We start from the raw sequence: 19,203 nt of genomic DNA on the forward strand, positions 1-19,203 counted from the left end.
AATAAATGTAGTGAGGCAATATGGAATTTTGCTCAGAATATAAGCTCAGCTGAAGTATTTCACACTGTTTTTGTTTGTTTGTTTTGGTTGCTATATAATTTTGTTGTATTATTAGCTTTATTTTGTTATTGTGTTATGATTTTAGTGTTTATACCATATTTGTAAGCAGCTCTGAGTGCCTTAGTTGAATGGAAGAGGATACACCTGCTTTTAAAAATACATCATCTTATAAATAATTTTGAATGATTAAGCATTGGGTGTTTCCGGTACGTGAAACAAATTATCATTTTTGTAACAGATATATGTTTCATGTGGAGAACAGTGGATTGATCCCCAATGGACTATGGCTCAGCATAAGAAACGCCTCCAACTTAGTAACTTAGCATCTGATATAACTGCTATTCGTGCCTACTGTGTCATGAAGAACACAAAAAGTGAGCAGATTTCTATGCTGGTTTTGTAAAATGTGTGTGTTTAATATATGTAAGTAAGAATAGCTTCCGTAAGATGTATAAATGTGCAGAGATCGGGTTCACACAATCACCACCGCCACTGTGACCTGCTTAAGCCACAATAGGTTGTGGTACGTGCCAGGCAACTTTTGAATATTCAAGCCACGATGGGAGCTTGTCATGTCGCCCAAACCCTGCGAAGGAGGGTTATGCATTCATGTATTTATTTACTGCATTTCTATACCACCCAATACCAAAACCAAAAGGAGGAAAGCATCAAAAGGGAGAACCAGGTCCTCAGGATGCAAAAAGATTTATTTGTGCAAAGCCTGATGTGTTTCGGCTGGGTCCTTTCAAAGGCCTTCTTCAGGGGGCTGTAAGCATTAAAAGTACCTTAGTGGAGGTAGTTTATTGCTAGAGGAAAATCTGCAGACATCTTCTAACAAGTAAGGAATGATATATCATATTTTTGATGTATAATAATTTTATTTGGACACATGTATACAGGCTCTAATGGCCTCATGCAATGTGAATAATTTTTAAACACACACACACACTCACATACATACATACATAGGCCCCTATGGCAATATGTCTAATTAACTTTATAATATGAACATATGATAACGCTGTGTGTTGTCCCATAATGTTTCTAAATGTACTTTTAATGCTTACAGACCCCTGAAGAAGGCCTTTGAAAGGACACAAGCCGAAAAGCGTCGGGCTTTGTAGAAATAAATCTTTTTGCATCCAGAAGACCTGTTTCTCCCTTCTTTTGATATGTACCACCCAATAGCCAAAGTTCTCTGGGCAGTTCACAAAAATTAAAACCATAAAGTACAACTAAAGTATAAAAAGTAAACCACAATATAAAAGTAAACCAGAATAAACCTGAGCAGCAATGCAGAGATTTAAAATACAGATTTAAAACAGTAAGTTAAAAGACTAAGATGGTAAAATGTTAAAATACTGGGGAAATAAAAAGGTCTTCACCCGCAATCAGAAATATAATGTAGGTGCTGAGTGAAACTCTCTGGGGAGCTCATTCCACAGTCAGGGTGCCACAGCAGAAAAGGCCCTCCCACCTCACTTCCTTTGGCAGGAGCTCATGAAGAAGGACCCTGAAGATGATCTTAAGGTCCGGGCAGGTATGTACACGAGGAGGTGTTCTTTCAGATAACCTGTTGTTGCTGCAGTTAACAAACCACCCAGAATCCATGGTCTGTTTTAGGTTTGTTAACCACACCAACAACTCACCTGTGCCAGGTTCAGATGACACGACAAGCCACAGTCACAGCTTGAATATTCAAAATGTCTGCAAGCACTGCAACCCAACATGGTTTAAATAAGCTACGGTGGACTGATTGATCACGCAAACAGAGTCAGTGCCCTCACAGAGGAAAAGTTATCCAGCCAAAGATATGTCCAACTAAGTTTTGTAGGCGCATTAAGCTTACATTTGTCCCAGTGGAACTCAAAAGTGATTAACTTAGTCTGGAATGTGCCCAGTAATGTTATGTTACTGTTACCAAAACAATTTTGTAGCTGAAGTTAGACCTATTTTTCCCTTTTAGGCTCAGTCCAGTTGTGTGAGAGAGAATATATAACTTCTAGGTCCCAATGTTGGAATTGTAATTTGGTCTATAACCTCACCTGCATCCTAAAGCTGCCATAACTGTGCAGATGTCTTTCTTATGGCTTATGTTTCTTTGTTAATGTATTTATTATATTTCTATATTGCTCAATAGCCAAATGTTTGGGAATAGCAATATTGCAATACAAAGAACAGAGCAAATAGATTTTGTTCTGTATGAGAGACATAGTATAGCAAATGGGATAGATGGATTGGATAGATGGATAGATAGAGAGATAGAGAGATAGGATGAACTGGATTTTATGTGAGAACTAAAGCACTATTTTTAGCTGTTGTTTGTACTGGAGAAACTATGTTGAAAATATCTGCAGCCCTGTCTGTAATCATGAAAAAGAAATCTTACATTATAGCATTTTGGTTACAGGTAAGAAACCTCTTCTGTAACTTATTTAAGAGTTAACATTCTTGCATGCATTTTTCCAGATCTTGCTTTAGAAGTCAAGAATATCGTTGTTGGAACCAAACTTTCCGTCGGAAGAACTACAGTGGAATTTGAAGGGGGGAAAGTTGCTGAACAGCCTGAAGAAAGGCAAGCTGAAGAAAGCACTGAGAAAATAAATGATGACATAAATAAATGTTTGTAAGTAATCAGAACAGTTGCAATGCATATATTTAAAGATACCCTTTGTTGTGGAGGTAGTAGACACTTCAGAAACAAAAAATCCATTTATGAAGTGTTTCGGCTGCACAATTAGGATGCAAGCATAATTTCCACACAGTTTTACATGACATCTTACCTCATTATTTGCTCTTTACAATTTTAAAATATTTTAAATATTTTAATTGTTTCTCCATGTATTTATAATGAATGGAAACACACATACACACAAATAGTTAGCACTGATCTGGTTCAGAAGACACTTTAAATAGCTTTAACCGTGGTTTAAAGTGTCTTCTGAACCAGGCCACTATCTTCAATGGCACAAGTATATAGAATACAAGCATATTAAGGTATAGCTACAGAAGTCCCATTGCTATTTCACCTTCTGTTAATTTTAATTGATCTTTGAATTTTATTTTGCTCTGTATAGTCAAAAGTAATAGATATTACAAAACAAAGTTGGAAAATGTTTGTTTTAAATGCTGTGGAAAGAAATCAGGATAAGAAACAAAAATCTTTGCAGTAGTCATAGCAAGAAGACTTCAGAAAAACCAATGTCCAAATCCTTCCCAAGTTATTTTTTACATACAAAAGGAAAGGGAGAAAATAGGATGACTAAGGTCTGCATAGATGAGGTTATTTTTTCTCCCCCATCTTATACAAACCATTAAGCATTTTAAAACCCCATTGCTATCATGGAATGGAATTTTAAATCAATGGATTGGGTCCAAAGAACCTTAGTGTGATCAGAAGGCATTTCTGCATACACTAGAAGATGTCTGTGATTCCTACCAACTTTTTCTTTCAGCCGCAGCTCTCTGTGCCACATCCCATGCCTTTTCCAAGGGTCTTCCAACCCTTAGGACTGACTTATTGAGGGGAGCTGCACTAAAGGGGAGGTACCCAGAAAGCCCCTTTCCATGTTCTACCTCAGTGGGACCTAAAAGTGCTTGATTTAGGCTGGATAGTGCCCAATGTTATAAATTTCCTCCCATTTTAACTATTTATTCTTACGACCAACATATTTCATAATAAAGCAATTCAAACTTCATTGCTTATAACCAAAGAGCACCACAACAAAGAGTCCTGTGGCATCTTCAAGACTAATGGAGTAATCCTAACCCCACCCCCCAGATATGCTGGTTGGAGGGATGTAAATGTCCCTCCACTGAGGAGATAGAAGGGTCCCTTCACTGATGAGATGTAAGTATCCCTCCACTGATTGAAGGGCACATTTATTTATTTATTGCATTTTTATACCGCCCAATAGCCGAAGCTCCCTGGGCAGTGCACATCTGCCTTGGAGGCCACGGGTATACCAGTGGAAAGCCCCCCCCCCCCCAATGATCCGGCACTTAATTCTCTTCACCCACACCCCACTTAAGATTGCTCTGGGATTGCTCTTTACGACATTAATTCTAGAACGTCCTTTTATAGGCTAGAGCCTCGTTTTCCAGATATATCTCTATATAAAATGTTTCACCAACTACTGTCAAGTGTCCTTTCTCCAAAATATAGTATTGATACCTATTCAGCACTGAATTTGGTTTTATGACATTATAGAAAATGGGAATTGTAGTTTGTTGATACTGATGTTACATGAATATATGGGGAAAATGCAATTGGTGTGGTAGAGCTATTGTTGCCCCTGAGTAAGTGTTTGACCTGTTTGATCAGAGACCATAATGGAAAAGCGGAACAATTGATCTGTAGAGTTTGGGGTGGGGTATTCTAGCTTATCAGACCACTGTCCCATTGTCAAGTTTTTGAAAAATGATTGTCTGCACACGGCCTTAATGAAAGAGTGCGGCAGCTGGAGACAATGGTATTGGTTTGAAACTGCTAGTATAAAAACAAATTGTATTTACTAATTTGGGCAATAGGTGGCACTGTTGTTTTCTGAAATGTTGAAAAGCTGCCAGTATTAGAAATAATCGTTTCAAAATTATAGACTGGCTGTTAATGCTTTCCTATATGGAAAGACTAAGACCATGTCAGTGTATGATACATCCGTTGGGAAATGTTCATTTTACAAATGGATGAAAATATATATGGGGTGTCCTTGTATGCACCATCTTCTTGCAAATAAAAAGAAAAGAAAAAGTCCTAGAGAATACAGTTACAGATTTGGCAACTGCAGGTGTAATAACAGAGCATATTTCTCCAGTGTTCCCTGTTTGGACAGTACTGCCATTTCACTCTCTTGCAAAGGATGCAATTGCAATGGGATCCTCAAACAAAGTCCATTTGGATATGCTACTTTTTGTGTGTGGAGAGTAGATCTGTAAGAGACTTTCCTTCCTTGCAATAAGAGTATGTATGGTGTATAGGATACAAATCAGTGGACTGGATCCAGACTTGCCCCTCTGTGAATGGAAGGGCTCCTTTCAATCACAGAGGAAGCCAGGATCCAGCAGGAGCTCTCCACTGGAGTAAGGAGCCAAAGTAGATGTTTCCTCTGATCCCCATGCATCCATCCCCATGCAGCCCCCTGTACCACTCCCTACACTGTTGCTCTCCAGAGTAATTTTAGGGAGTAATTTTGACTCCCCAAAGTAATTTTAGGGAGTAAGAAGGAAGGAGTATTAGCGGAAAAATCTCCCCTCCCCGTTCTGCCGAAAGGAGTAGCTGGATCATTTAGGCCCTTTCTACACCTAAGGATTATCCCAAGCAAATGGAGAGGTCATCCCTGCCTGCTCCTGGGATCCCCTGTGTGTCATTTGGATGCAGGGCCAGTGCCAGACTATTTTGCGCCCTAGGCAGGCACACCGTACTGAAGCTGCCCCCCAACCCCAGTGCACGCTTCTGGCTTCGAAGCCAGGACGCTGGGGTTAGAGGGCAGGGGGGCGGCTTCAGAATGGCATGCCCAGGCACACCGTATTGAAGCCGCCCCCCAACCCCAGCGCCTGCTCCTGGCTTCGCAGCCAGGACGCTGGGGTTAGGGGGTGGGGGGCAGCTTCAGTACGGCGTGCCTGCCTAGAGCGCAAAATTGGGGGCACTTTGGGGGTGCTTCTGGACTCAGCTTTGCATCTGGGTGCCCAGATGGTGGCTGTGGTCAGGAGTGCCTTAGCCCAGCTTAGGCTGGTTCATCGACTACAGCTGTTCCTGGCGAAGTTAGACCTGGCCATTATGAAACCTGCCTGAGTTACTTGTAGGTTGGATTATTGCAATGTTTCCTTCATGGGGCTACCTTTGAAAACATCAGATGGTTCAGAATGCATCAGTTAGGATGTTAGTGGATCACCCATCATATCGTGTTACACCTATCCTGCAACAGCTGCACTAGTTGCCAATTCATTTCTAGGCACAATTCAACGTATTGGTGATTACCTTTAAGTCTCTAAATGGCTTGTGTCCAGAATATCTTAGGGACTGCCTCCTACCAGTCCAGCCTGCCCATCCCCTAAGGGAAGCCCTCCTCTACTGCCATAAATGACAGAGGCTCAATTGGTTGCGTCAGGAGAAAGGGCCTTTCTGATGGGGGCCCACAAACTGTGGAACTCATTGCCCCATGAGACTCAGATGCCCTCCCAACTTGTTGTTTTGTTTTGCCAAATGGCAGACCTTTGTTTTATTGGGCTAAATAATATTTACTCTCAATCTGATGATTGTGTTGTATCTGCTGAGATTGTCTTTGCTTTTGTTTTGTTTTATTGATAATTATTGCACGATGTAGTTAGCTTTAATTGTTGTAAGCTGCCCTGAGTGTTGCACATGCAATAGAAGAGCAGGCTGTTTCACTAAGTTCCCATTAAAATTAATGGGGACTAACCTGACCCACTTATTTCAATAGGACCTAAGTTCAACTAAGTCTAGATCCAACCTTATATATCACTATAAAATCTACCCTTCGCCATCTCAGTCTAATGCTTTCTATTTCAGATACCTCCTGCTGTTATGGTTTGTGGCTTTCTTGCTGACCTCTATCCTCAAAGAAATTAATTCCTTAGTAAAAACAAAAACAAAAAAAGTTATGTGCTTGAACCTGCAAAAAAAAATGTTTTCATTGGCAATTTGAAAGAACCCCATAAACAGCAAGTGCACTACTGATAAAGAGTATATATTTATTTTGAGAAGGTCTGCAAAAAGCCCTGGAGACAGTTCTGCAATTCAGTGTTTAAACATTTGAGTAAGCATTGCATTAAGCAGTTTTCTGTATTTGGTTCAAAGGCCTCACTTCCTGAAAGAAGAATTGGATTCTGTAAAGGGGCAGCTTTCCATAGCTTTACGTATATGAAGATAATAATAATATGTATGTAATTAAAGCTACGATCCTAAGTACACTTAGTTACTTTTAAATACGTCATATCATTGCTTCTGGTTTTAGCATTAATTTACTGGCTTTTCCATCATTATTGACCAGCTATGAGAATATTATATTGGACCATTTTTTAAAACCTATATTTTATTTTTTATTGGATGAGACAAGCCAGAAATGATCTGAATACCATGAACTGGATTAGAACCTTCTGATTGCATTAAGAATTTTGCCTGCAGGTAAATGATGGAACCTTAAACCCTTTGGACTGAAGTACTGGATTACAGAAATCTGTTGCTGCTGCAGTGTGATTCTCTTCACCTGGATTCGAATCAACGAAAATTCGGGTTTATATTCATTGAGGAGCAATCCCGTTGTCGTATAGACAGGGGCCTAGATCTATTATCCAAATAATTTAGGCTTCAATCCTGCGCACAATTCAGCTGTCATTGATTGACCTTTGTGGATTTTAAGAGCATAACTACATGTGGTCTTGCAGCCCCAGTACTTATTCAGCCCAAACTTTCATTGACATAAGGATAAAATCTCTAAATGTTTTAGTTGTTAATCTCCTTATGAAACTGAGTTTTAATTAATGATTCAAATCCTCATATCAAAGTTAAACTGGTAATGAACACCACTTCTCTAAATTTCTTTTATATCTTTTCAGGAATTCACATGCAAAATCCCATCTTAAAGTAGATGCATGCTATAAACCTACAAAATATACCTGGCAGCAAATTTCCTATGATTTTGATGAGGATTGCAGCTTTCGGAAGGAGAAAGATGAAGAGTTCTTTGAAGATGCAGAGTTATATAAGAAATACAGGTCAGATATTTATATTTTGTGCAAGATGAGCTGCTGCTATCTTTTGCATAGATGTTTTCATAGAAATTATAATTATGCACATTATGATTAAATTAAAATAGGGAAGTGGTTACAATTTTTTATAAAGGAAAATCCACAACTATTCTGTTCCTGATATAGATTTCTCCTTATGTCAAACCCTTTCAGTGTACATTGCAATTATATTGTGCTTTACTGTGCCAGCAATTTGCTTAAGCTGACACTGCCTATAATGCCAGGCTGATGTGTATAATGCAGACTAGATAGGTCAAATAATGTTACAGAAGTTTCAGTTCTACACTGATACACTGACCTGGTTCACACTTAACAAGAAGCCATCATGGGTAAATTTCCTTTTGAATATTCGAACTGCGGTGGGGTGCATCATAGCTTGTAGTTACATGTGAACCTGACAAGGGTGGTTTGTGGTGGTGATTGACAAGTCACCCAGAACCCAATCACCCCAATCACCCACTCTCACCAGGTTTGCATATAATGAGCCAACAGTGCGATATGGCTGCAAGAAAGGCAAATGCTATTTTGGGCTGCATTAATAGAAGTATAGCTTCCAAATCACGTGAGGTACTGGTTCTTCTCTATTCGGCACTGGTTAGGCCTCATCTAGAGTATTGTGTCCAGTTCTGGGCTCCACAGTTCAAGAAGGACACAGACAAGCTGGAGCGTGTTCAGAGGAGGGCAACCAGGATGATCAGGGGTCTGGAAACACAGCCCTATGAAGAGAGACTGAAAGAACTGGGCATGTTTAGCCTAGAGAAGAGAAGATTGAGGGGAGACATGATAGCACTCTTCAAATACTTGAAAGGTTGTCACACAGAGGAGGGCCAGGATCTCTTCTCGATCCTCCCAGAGTGCAGGACACGGAATAATGGGCTCAAGTTAAAGGAAGCCAGATTCCAGCTGGACATCAGGAAAAAGTTCCTGACTGTTAAAGCAGTATGACAGTGGAATCAGTTACCTAGGAAGGTTGTGGGCTCTCCCACACTAGAGTCATTCAACAGGCAGCTGGACAACCATCTGTTAGGGATGCTTTTGGGTGGATTCCTGCATTGAGCAGGGGGTTGGACTCGATGGCCTTGTAGGCCCCTTCTAACTCTGCTATTCTATGATTCTATGAGAAGCCCTTGCTGCACCACGAATATTCAAAATGTTTGCCACTGTTGCAGCAAGATGCCCTGCAGAGAAATGTATCCAAAGTGGCTTGTTATATGCAAACCAGGCCACTGACCTGGTTTACGTGACTCAACAACCCACTTTGGGTTCTCAGACTTGTTGTTTCAGGATGGCTTTTCATGACATCTGAACCCAGCAGTTTCCTCAAAGTGGTTTATTAAACACGCACAAGCCAGCCTGAGAACCCATGGCTTGTTGTTGCAATCTCTCTAATACCCCTTCTCTATGAAGTTTTGAAATTACACTAATCAGTTTACTCCTCCACTTCATCTTCTTCCTTCTCACTTTCAGGGAGATTTGCACATATTTAATCTTCCCCCCACATTTGAAGATATTTGCACAAATTTCCCCTTTTTCCCCTTAACTTTTGGAGAAATTTATGCAAATTCACTGTGCTTCAGTGAATTTGCACAAATCTCCCTGAAAGGTTTTTTAAGGTAAATTTGTGCAAATCTCCCCGAGGTGGAAATAAATCTACAAAATAAACTCTACTTTGACGTTTCACTCGTTAGTGGAGTAGGCTGATGAGTTTGTGGTGCAAAGACCCATGGGTTATGTGCCAAAAGTGGAAGGACTAAGGTGGAAACAAGCCACGGCAAACCACGGAGTGCCTGATGATCTGGCAGGAGTAACATCAGTTAGCAAACAGCCAACCAACCCATTGCAGCTTATTTTCAGGGTGAGTTATTGTGATGTACGAACTGACCCACTATAAATCTTCAAATAAGCTTCTTAGTAATCAGATTAGACATCCTATAGATAGTTAGGGTTAGGCCAAAATCTGGTACTTTATTTCACCACCATTCAATGTAGATAACATGTTAGGGCAGTTACTAAAATGAATCCTATGACAAAGATTAGCAATTCCTCCCAACCCCACCAAGGGTCAAATCTGCTACCCTCAAGCAATAAATATCCATCCATAATCCCATTTTTTATTTCAGCTGTTCTGATTCCACAAAATATTAGAATTAATGTGTGTGACCACACAAATGAATGGGCAGGAAATGTGCCCCTCCTTTCATTTGGAGTGGGAGATAATGGGTGCTGCTTTATGTATAACCCTCAGTCTCAGGTTCCCAACACACCTTCCATAGTCTTCTAAGATCTCTGCTGCTATCCAGGTTCTGACAGCCACAGAAATATTTCCCAAGAGTGCTGACAATACAATATCATAGTATAGAAGAGAAGGACATTCATAGGATATAGCTTTGTGGAAAGGAGAAGGGGGCAGAAAAACTGCATGAAAACTTTAAAAAAGCAGTCAAAACATCTGAAGTGATTATGTTTTGAGTTCCAGTGATTTCACATTTTACAGAATAGTTTGAGGAGATCTTCATTATTCCGTTACCAACTCACTGCTATTTTTTATACTGCTTTTTCTATGTTCACTCTCTATATCAATATGCACTAGCATGGCTATTTAGGAACTGAGCTAGGCTTCATTCAAATTTGTCTTTCTTGTTTTTCAAGTTTCAAGTTAATCACAGAGGAACATAATATAGCCCAGATAAAGGTGGTGTTTACTCCTGCATGCTGTCTAGAAAAGTGTTTTATGTGACTCGATCAATAAACTCCTCTGTTTTCCTCCAAGATCTTTTTATAGTTTCAATAGAACTCTTCTTCTGCACCTTCATGTATCCACCCACACAATTCTCAACATCTGTGCCCAGCTTTCTTTATATGCTGTTCTATATTTGACTTCAAATGTCAAAAGCACAAGATATAGAAATAAACAAATATTCCCCGCACTTCATTTGCTTTGCTCTGTTTTGTTTGTTACCATGTAATATGGTGTTCTTAGAGCATTTAGAACTAAATCCATTTTTATTGACTTCAGGCATCAACCTAAACTGACTGGAGAATTGCAGAAAGCCCATCATCAACAGTTTGAATTTAGAAATGGGAAGATTATCAACTGTAGCTTTCCAAATCTTGTTTTGGGTGTGGAGAATTCTGATCTGCATTCTGGGACTGAAGTGTTTTTGTTGGAAAAGAAGTGTGACGATATCAATCAACACTGGATCTGGAGAGAGGATAGCAGGTGCAAGTTCACTGGTAGACTCTCACAAGGATTACATTGCATTATTAGCCCTCACTTCTTCTTCTTTTTTACCATCACAGGGTTTTCCCATCAAACTATGGCAGTTTTCCATTTCACTTGTTCTTGAAGTGCAGACATTGTGTGGTTTCATCTTCCAACTACTTCTGAAGTTTCTGAGAAGGTCTCTAAAATATAAAAGCATAGATACGGGTATAAGAAAACAGTGAAAATTATAATTTTTTCTTACAAAAGAACCCACATTTTAATCTGAAATATGCCATCTTTTCTGTGAAGCTTTTGGCAACCCCCCCCCTCTCCTCGCACCCTACAGTAACAAAGTCTAAGCATCTATAAGTGCAAGAACCATATATTCTTCCTTTCTTTACCCTTGTCTTCATTTCCCTTATCTTTCTGCTATCTCCCTTGTCTCCAGTTCTAGACTGTAACCCCTTGAGGCAAAGACTTATCGTGATACTGCTATTACTACTACTACTACTAATACTGGTACACCTTGCTTTCTCAGCTACCTATAGCAGAATTTTGGTGACACACTATAAGACCAGTGAGGTTCACACTAAACATCCTGAGATGGGACATTGGTCAGTGAAAATGTATCTGCCAAGCCTTGTGTAAAACCAACTGTTGTTGATCAAAAATAAGAGCAACCAAAAAGCAACCCATTCCATTAGCAGGAAATATTTATTTTATATAATTTTGTAATATTTTGGATTCTATCTGACTTTTTTGTTCCTAGGACATTTCATCTTGTGATTGACCCAAACCTAGTGCTAGCAGTATCAATGCCCAACGTACTGAATGGCTTCCCAAAGGTTCCACTGGAAATGCAAGGGTGTCCTGTCATCCTTCAGGTAAAGCTGTTTGTGCAATCTGCTCTCTTGTATCTACTTACGATCACTACCACATGTGGTGAATTGGGCTTTTTAAATCCTGCCAAGTGTGAAATATTTATCCTTTAGAAAAACCCTCATCACCTTCAACCCCTGTGTGGTGAATACACCTATTTATCTTCCTTATTTCCACTACCACCCACTATTTCTGGTACAATCCCTTTTCTATCTTCATAGCAGAGTAGCTGGTATGGTTTAGACAGACCAGGAAATTTACTTCAAAATTGAAACAAATATATTAACGTTTATTTAAAATGTATTACAACAATAAAGAGTTATTTAGCAGAGTGGATATTATAATTATACTTTGTTTAAGGCTTGCTTAAGAGTCTATCTATCTCCCCTTGAGCTAGTTCATTTACCTTACTAATATCATTACCTAATTGTCTGCATCCCATCTCCTCTCCCATTTGTACTCACAGATTAGTTAATTCTGTTCCTTCTGGTCAGGGTCTTTCCTGTGAGGATTCAGCATGGAAGAGGTATTTCAGTTGCAGGTCCCTGAACTGCTTGTAGCTGATGAAATTGGGCTTAAACTTCCATATAGGACTGCTATGGAAAGTCTTCTTCTCCCCACAGACCTTCTCAGCTGCTGCCTTCTGTGATTTTAGTTCTCCTTCTCTTCTTCTCTTTCTCTGAACAGCCACCACTTGCTGCCATCTGTTGTTCCCTCAGCTCTGCTCCTGCTCCAGTGTTTCCTGGCTGCTTCCTCTTCTTCCAGCATCAATTTGCTTGCTCTTCTCCCTCAGTTTTTTCTCTGCTTTACTCCAGCTGACTGATTCCAGTGCTCTGAGAGGGCTATTCCTAGCCCATTTATACCTTCCAGCCCAGCCCTGGCACGGCACAAGCTCCCTTGCTGTCAGAGACCACTGCTGTTGCTGCCACCACATTGCACCCCTTTCCACTGCTGCCACATCACACCTCCATCACACACACCTTTGCTGCCATTGCATCAGCTCCATGAAAAGCTGCACAGTCACAAGAAGCGGCTGCCGGACTCTCATGAGAACTCACCTGGGTTAATCTTCCAAGACCTGGACAAGTTCTTGGGGAAGCCTGGCAGTTTGCTTCTACTGGCTGTGTGGCTCTCCATAGGGCTGATGTGGTCGCAGCAGCAAAAGTAGGGGCGGGGGTGCACGATAAGAGAAACAGTGCAGGCAGCTGGTCCAGAGAGACCCATCAGCCACTCTCTTGCCACGGCAGATGCCACAGTGGGACAGCAGCAGTGGGCTTTCCTGCCTGGGGTGGAGAGAGGGTGGTGAGTGGCAGAATTTGCCACTCTTTCCACTCCACCACATGATGTGGACACCTCACTCTGCTTCATGGGCCAGCAGGCCCTGTTCCAGCCAAAAACCCTCCCCCCACATCCAATCAGACATTGCAGTCTTGCCATGATTAAGCACCAATGAGTGGAATCAGAATATTCTTCCTGGACCTATCATTGCTGATCTTTGTCCCTGCCCCTTTTGATTCCATTGTCCAGTATAAAACTCCCAGTGCCATGATCATAAACCTCTGAAGGCCATAGGTGCCTCCCTTTATGTAACAACCCTTTCAGCTCTGCTGCTTCCTGGCAGGCTGCCAACTGAAGGCCATGTTAACTATTTGTATGCCAAATCATTCTTGGCCACAGAAAGCACTCACAATTAAAGATATTCATAATATTTTGACAAACCTTTACCTCAGGATTGACTGACCCTGACATCTATGTATACATACAAAAATACAAATAGATTGCCTTTGTGTTCAGTATATACAAGGAAATGCCATCTTTCATAATGCCATGGCTTTTCTCTCTCTTTTCTCTCTCCTACCAAAATGGCATGTTGTTTCATAGATCTAATGTAATTCCATGATACTCCCAGTGTTATAAAACATGCATAGTACCACAGAATACATTTAAACTGTTATCAGATATCCACAAAGGGCTAGGAAGTCCTAAAGTCTTGGACTCTTTTGTACATATATATTGAAATGTTCCATTTAGTATTCAGTAGACACAACTCCAGTCATGTTTATCTGTACCTCATCAAGCAGTAAGACAAAATTCATATAAACGAACAGCTAGTAGCGCAGCTGGTTTCCTACTGTACATTTATGAACAAGAGCACACAGTACACAAGAACAGGCAGAGTAGAATGTAAAGCTGAGAGGGAGCAGATACCTATTAGAGATGTGTCTGAGCTCTACTTCTACCTCTACTGACAAGAACCCACCCAGTGCCTAATTCAGATTCCCCATTCCACTCCTTTCTGATAGGTTGTATGTCAGATTTAGCCCTATCCCAAAGTTGCTTATACAGGCGTATAGGGTGCTTAATTGCTTGGAAAAGGTTAATCAGTTCCTGCAATGAGACAGGAGATAAAGAGGAACTGAGAGCTGAGGGATCATACACAAATTTCTCCTATTAATCTGCTTGGCCTGTTGACACTGAAGTTTGCATGTCAGTAAGATCCTGAGCCCAGGAAATGAATGATGAAGCTCTGTGCTAGTTGCCCCAAAATGTCTACTCTCTCAAAAAGCCAGACTCATGGCTACACTGGTGTTCACAATTCTGTTGCTTTAAATGGTGCGTAGTCTGACAGATATTTCACTGGCCCTAAGCTTCTTGTGTGGCACATCTGTGCTGTGGTAGTGAAGGAACCATGTTAGGTGCTGACTCTCATGGCCTGGAAGTGTCAACTCCTTGGCTAGAATGGAAAGCCTGCCAAATGCTGAACTTCACGCAGATCTATACTGTTATACAAGCTAATTTTCTCCCTTTTCTTTTGTATTTTCAATAGTCCTTTCACACTGGCTAAGAAAAGTACCAGAGAAAAGATTACAGGAAATGCAAAGGGCAGAACAAGTCTCCCCCAATTTCCTGTATATTCTTTAGTGGCAAATGTCTGCCAATGAATATGCAAAGTATTGCAAAGACTCTTACGTACAATACTATGTTATATATGCACAGAAATACAGAGAATGTAAAAACGGAGCTGCCAATCAGAAGTGGAATTACATGGAAACTACAAAGGTTCTTAGTGCCTTTTACAGCACAATACAGGACCAAGAAATTACAGCTGCAAATTATGCTTCTATTTGCACATTTTCTGTGGCCAATACAGAGAAAATAGACCAACTAGTAAGTATTTTTTTTTGTTTTCTCTGATAGAAAAGAAAATGATTAACTACACTAAATCAGAGGAGTGACTGTGAAGAGGTGCTTGCCTTGATGTATCTGCACATTTGTATCCAATAGGAACAGGGCCGGCGCTACCATTGAGGCCACTAAGGCAGTGGCCTAGAGCGCCAACCTAAGAGGGGCTCCAGGCGCACGTTGGCTGAGCTGCCCGCCCGGCTGGCTCTAGGATGTAGCTGGGCCTGGGTGGCTGAGATGGTGCCCCTTACCTCTGAGCGGCTCTGGGAGGGCTGCGTTTTCATTCCCCCATCTTGGGAATGAACACGGAGCCCCGCCCCTTACCTCTCTTCGCCTTGACACAAGCATCAAGGTGACGAGAGATAAGAGGCGGGGCTCCGTGTTTGCTCCTGGGATGGGGAGTGAAAAAAGCAGCCCTCCCAGAGCAGCTCCAAGCCGAAGCCAAATGCAGGGAACTTTCTGGAACGTGTGCAGCAACCTCTGCCTCCCCCCAGCACAGGAAAAGGGCAAAATCGGCCGGGGGGGGAGAGGACATGTTCCATCCTCCAGCTCCCTCCCCCCAGTGTGAACTAGCCCTCTCCTCCTGGGCTGGTATGGTCGCCAACCGAGGAGGAGGGGAAGAAGAAGATAGAAGAAGAAGCAAGCAAGCAGCAGCAGGAGGAGAAGCAGCAAATAGGAGAAGAAGAGGAGGAGGAGGAGGAGGAGGAGGAGGGAGAAGGAGGGGAGGGGGAGGAAGAAGAAACAGCAAGGGAAGAAGCAGCAACAGGTAAGACTAAGGTATGTGGGGGGTGCGCGTGCTGGCAGTGTGTGTATTCATGTCTGAATGGGGGGTTTGCTTTATTGAAATCAATGGGACTTGATAATAATATGATGCTGGTGACTGATGGAATAATTGTGACTTTTTCCTGCTGCCCCAGTTCTTTAATTTCCATAGCCAGTGCTGTTTATTTTCCTCTCTTTTCCTCTTTTCTGCAACATTTTTGTCATTAGGTATTGCTGTCAATTAGGTAGTTGTATTTTTCTTTTTTGTTTATCTGGGAGTAAGCTTTATTGAAATCAATGGGACTTGATAATAATGTGATGCTGGTTACTGATGGAATAATTGTGACTTTTTCCTGCTGCCACAGTTCTTTAATTTCCATAGCCAGTGGTGTATATTCAAGGCTGTTGGGTAAACCCCACTACCAAGCGATGAAAGGGGATGGATTAGGTGTGAAAACAAGAACCACAACTTGCAGAATCTAAACATCCCCTCGTCTCCCGGCCCATAGCTCAGTGACAGCCTGTAAGCTTTGGAAGCGGAAGGTTTCCAGGTTCTATCCCTGGCATTTCCAGTTAAAGGCACCATATTGTTATTGGTGGGGAGGAGAGATACAAATTCCTGCCATCTGTTCACCTTTCCTGACTAGTCCTGTTGTAGTGGCCCTAAACCTGTGTGTGTAGGCATATGAATGTGTGTGTGTGGGGGGGGGGGGGGGGAGGAACGTTGGACCCTGCCCATAATTCCACTTGTTTGTGAGTGGTAGAGGAATGCATGCATGAGAGAGGGAGTATAACAGCATGAAACACTCTCACCAATGAAAAAGTTGTCTTGTGTTTTTTTTTATGTGCCATTTGTCTGTCTTTAAATAAGTTGAAAGTGCACCTGAACAATGTAATAATGTAGCAGCTCCCCTGACATTTTTCACCTCTCTGCCCTGTGAACAAAATCTCCTTTTACCGTTGTGTTTGCAATGGCGGAAGTATGTGTTACACCGAGTGCCCTTTAGTTCAAAATGATTTGTGTGCCAAAACATTTTCTTTTGTATTTAAGAAAGATAATCAAAAATTGATTATTACTTATTCTTGCAATTTAAAATAAATTTAGCAGTTTCAAGTTTTGTGCTTATTTTTTCTACAAACCATCTGTTCTTAAAAATCGAAGTTGGAATTTTGGGGGTGGGGGTGGGGTGAAAGTAGCTCGCCTTGCCTAGGGCGCAAAATAGTCTGGCACCGGCCCTGAATAGGAATAGACATATCAAATATTTTACTTCCTCCCACCTGTGTAAGTGCAGAGGGGAGGCAGGAAAGAAGCTCAGCCAAAATCATATGATTCATAAACTGTTAGGAATGAATGGATCAGTCTATTTCCAGTCAGTGTCCGTTTTGCATGTGTTCATTCATACGTGTGTTCCAACCAGTTTCTGCATTGATCTACAATTTTTGGTGGTGATGGCAAATCGATATTTCAATACCTCCTTTCAAAGGAGGTATTTCACAAATTCCCCCTTTCTAAAAGCATTTGCTCTCAAAGTACACATTTTTGAATGTATTTTATCTCATATTTTTAAATGCGTTTTGGTATATTTTTGGAGCTGAGAACTGCATTGCAAGGTTCGCAAGAGTACAAAATCTGAAGGAGAACAGCATTCCAATCCCTAGTGTGATTTCCCTTCCGGAATGTTATGGGAAAGGTTAGAACGTTGTCCATCCTTAGAAACTGTGATGCTGTTTAGATATTGCAATAGGAGCACTTTTATGTGGGTCTGTGCCACAGTGCTGCTTGTAACATTTGAAAACCTGCTACTACTATGTGGGTGCAGCCAATCATACAGGTCCCCACTACCTCATTATTATCTCTGATCTCAGCCAGATTACAATTACAGTGCAGGGAGTAGTAACTCACGCTATTGGTCCTATTCAAATGAGGTGTACCTCTAAATGTTATAGCATGTTCCTGTAAAATTTTAAGGGTACCTATCGATGCCATAAATACGTACTTTAAAAAAAAATCAAACTAGAAGAAAATCTTTTATAGAAATAACACTAATTAGCAGCACAATTATATATATTATTTAAAAATTTCCAGACACGGGAAATAGGACTAGAATGAGGAATATGTTATTCAAATAGCTTGATGCTTAAACCTGACAAATTTGGGATTCTTTTAAAACACACATCATCATCATCATCAACTGGGGACGTTTGGCCTTTTTCATTTTAAAGAAGTTCAACTATTATTCTTTATAGGGCTACTATTTTCTTTCACCATGCGGAAAGCAGAAGGTAATTATATGCTTGGCTTGTGCAAGGACCATGAGAGGAAAGAAGGAACTCAAAAAGTTGCTCCCTGGTACTAAGTTTTCCTGTGCCTCTGGTTCTGAGGAAGGCAACCATTTATCCATCTGGCCCTATAAGTGTGTTGATGTTAACAAGGTTTGTGGCAGTGTTACTTTTTTTAGTTACACCCTTCCATGTATATAGTTGGTGCAATGAGAAAACAAACAATTTTAAGTTTTTTCTATTAAATGCTTTGAAACACTGGAAATCTGTACTTAAACTTCAAGATTAGAATACAGTTAAGGTTCACAAATTTTCTTGCTGGGGCAGTGGTCCTACTAGCTATAGGTTAATGAGGACCCCAGATAGCTGTGGCTGATTCTTAAGGGAACTTTCACCTTAAGTGTTACTTTAATGATTTCAGTGCTTACTCCTGACACTGACAGCAATTTCTGGAGTTGAATGCTGGCTTGTATTAAGTCCTGACCATGATTAAGATATTGTTTATCAGCCATAGGCTCCCATCTGTAAAATAGCAACAGTAGTGGTCTATCTCACAGAGTTATTATGAATTAATTTTTGGTTTGTATAAAGGAAAATTAAATGTCATTAGTTATCTTTAAAGTTGTGTGCATTATATTTTGTATTTATAGTTGCATTTCTTGGGCATTTTCTGCCATTCGTAGTATTCCCAGTTCAGTGGTGCACTGTATCAAGTGAAAAGAACCTTTCCCCACCGATGCTGATAATTCCATTAAAAGTCAACAACATGGGATATGGTTGACAGTATGGACCTTGGAGACATAGACACTGATTGCCAATACAGCAGATATGAACATAACACATCAAGCAGCTTTAATTATTGCAGTAAGAAGAGAGTTAGAAAATAATATAGCTGTTGTGAGGTTAGCAGAGGAGGATACTCACGTAAATATAAGTGTAGAATCGTCAGCAGTTTTTGTTGTCTCTACAGTTTCATTTAACCATGAACTTAAATATGTGGGGCAATTAGCAACGACCATTAGTTCAAGTGTTCCTGCCCAACAAAGGCATAGTCGAATCCACATTCT

General features: G+C 40.8%; 1 protein-coding gene across 1 annotated transcript in view; it reads left to right on the forward strand.

The window, feature by feature from the left end:
* DCDC1 (doublecortin domain containing 1) overlaps nucleotides 1-19,203 on the forward strand; it is a 282,616-nt gene that overhangs the window by 243,568 nt on the left and 19,845 nt on the right. Inside the window, exons 23-29 of the mRNA XM_063118422.1 lie at nucleotides 299-434; nucleotides 2,530-2,686; nucleotides 7,636-7,794; nucleotides 10,844-11,047; nucleotides 11,802-11,916; nucleotides 14,909-15,079; nucleotides 18,104-18,289. Of these exons, the coding sequence (XP_062974492.1) occupies nucleotides 299-434; nucleotides 2,530-2,686; nucleotides 7,636-7,794; nucleotides 10,844-11,047; nucleotides 11,802-11,916; nucleotides 14,909-15,079; nucleotides 18,104-18,289 (1,128 nt within the window). The remainder of the gene's footprint in view (nucleotides 1-298; nucleotides 435-2,529; nucleotides 2,687-7,635; nucleotides 7,795-10,843; nucleotides 11,048-11,801; nucleotides 11,917-14,908; nucleotides 15,080-18,103; nucleotides 18,290-19,203) is intronic.

The sequence above is a fragment of the Elgaria multicarinata genome, chromosome 2, assembly GCF_023053635.1.
Source record: "Elgaria multicarinata webbii isolate HBS135686 ecotype San Diego chromosome 2, rElgMul1.1.pri, whole genome shotgun sequence".
Classification (NCBI taxonomy): Eukaryota; Metazoa; Chordata; class Lepidosauria; order Squamata; family Anguidae; genus Elgaria; species Elgaria multicarinata.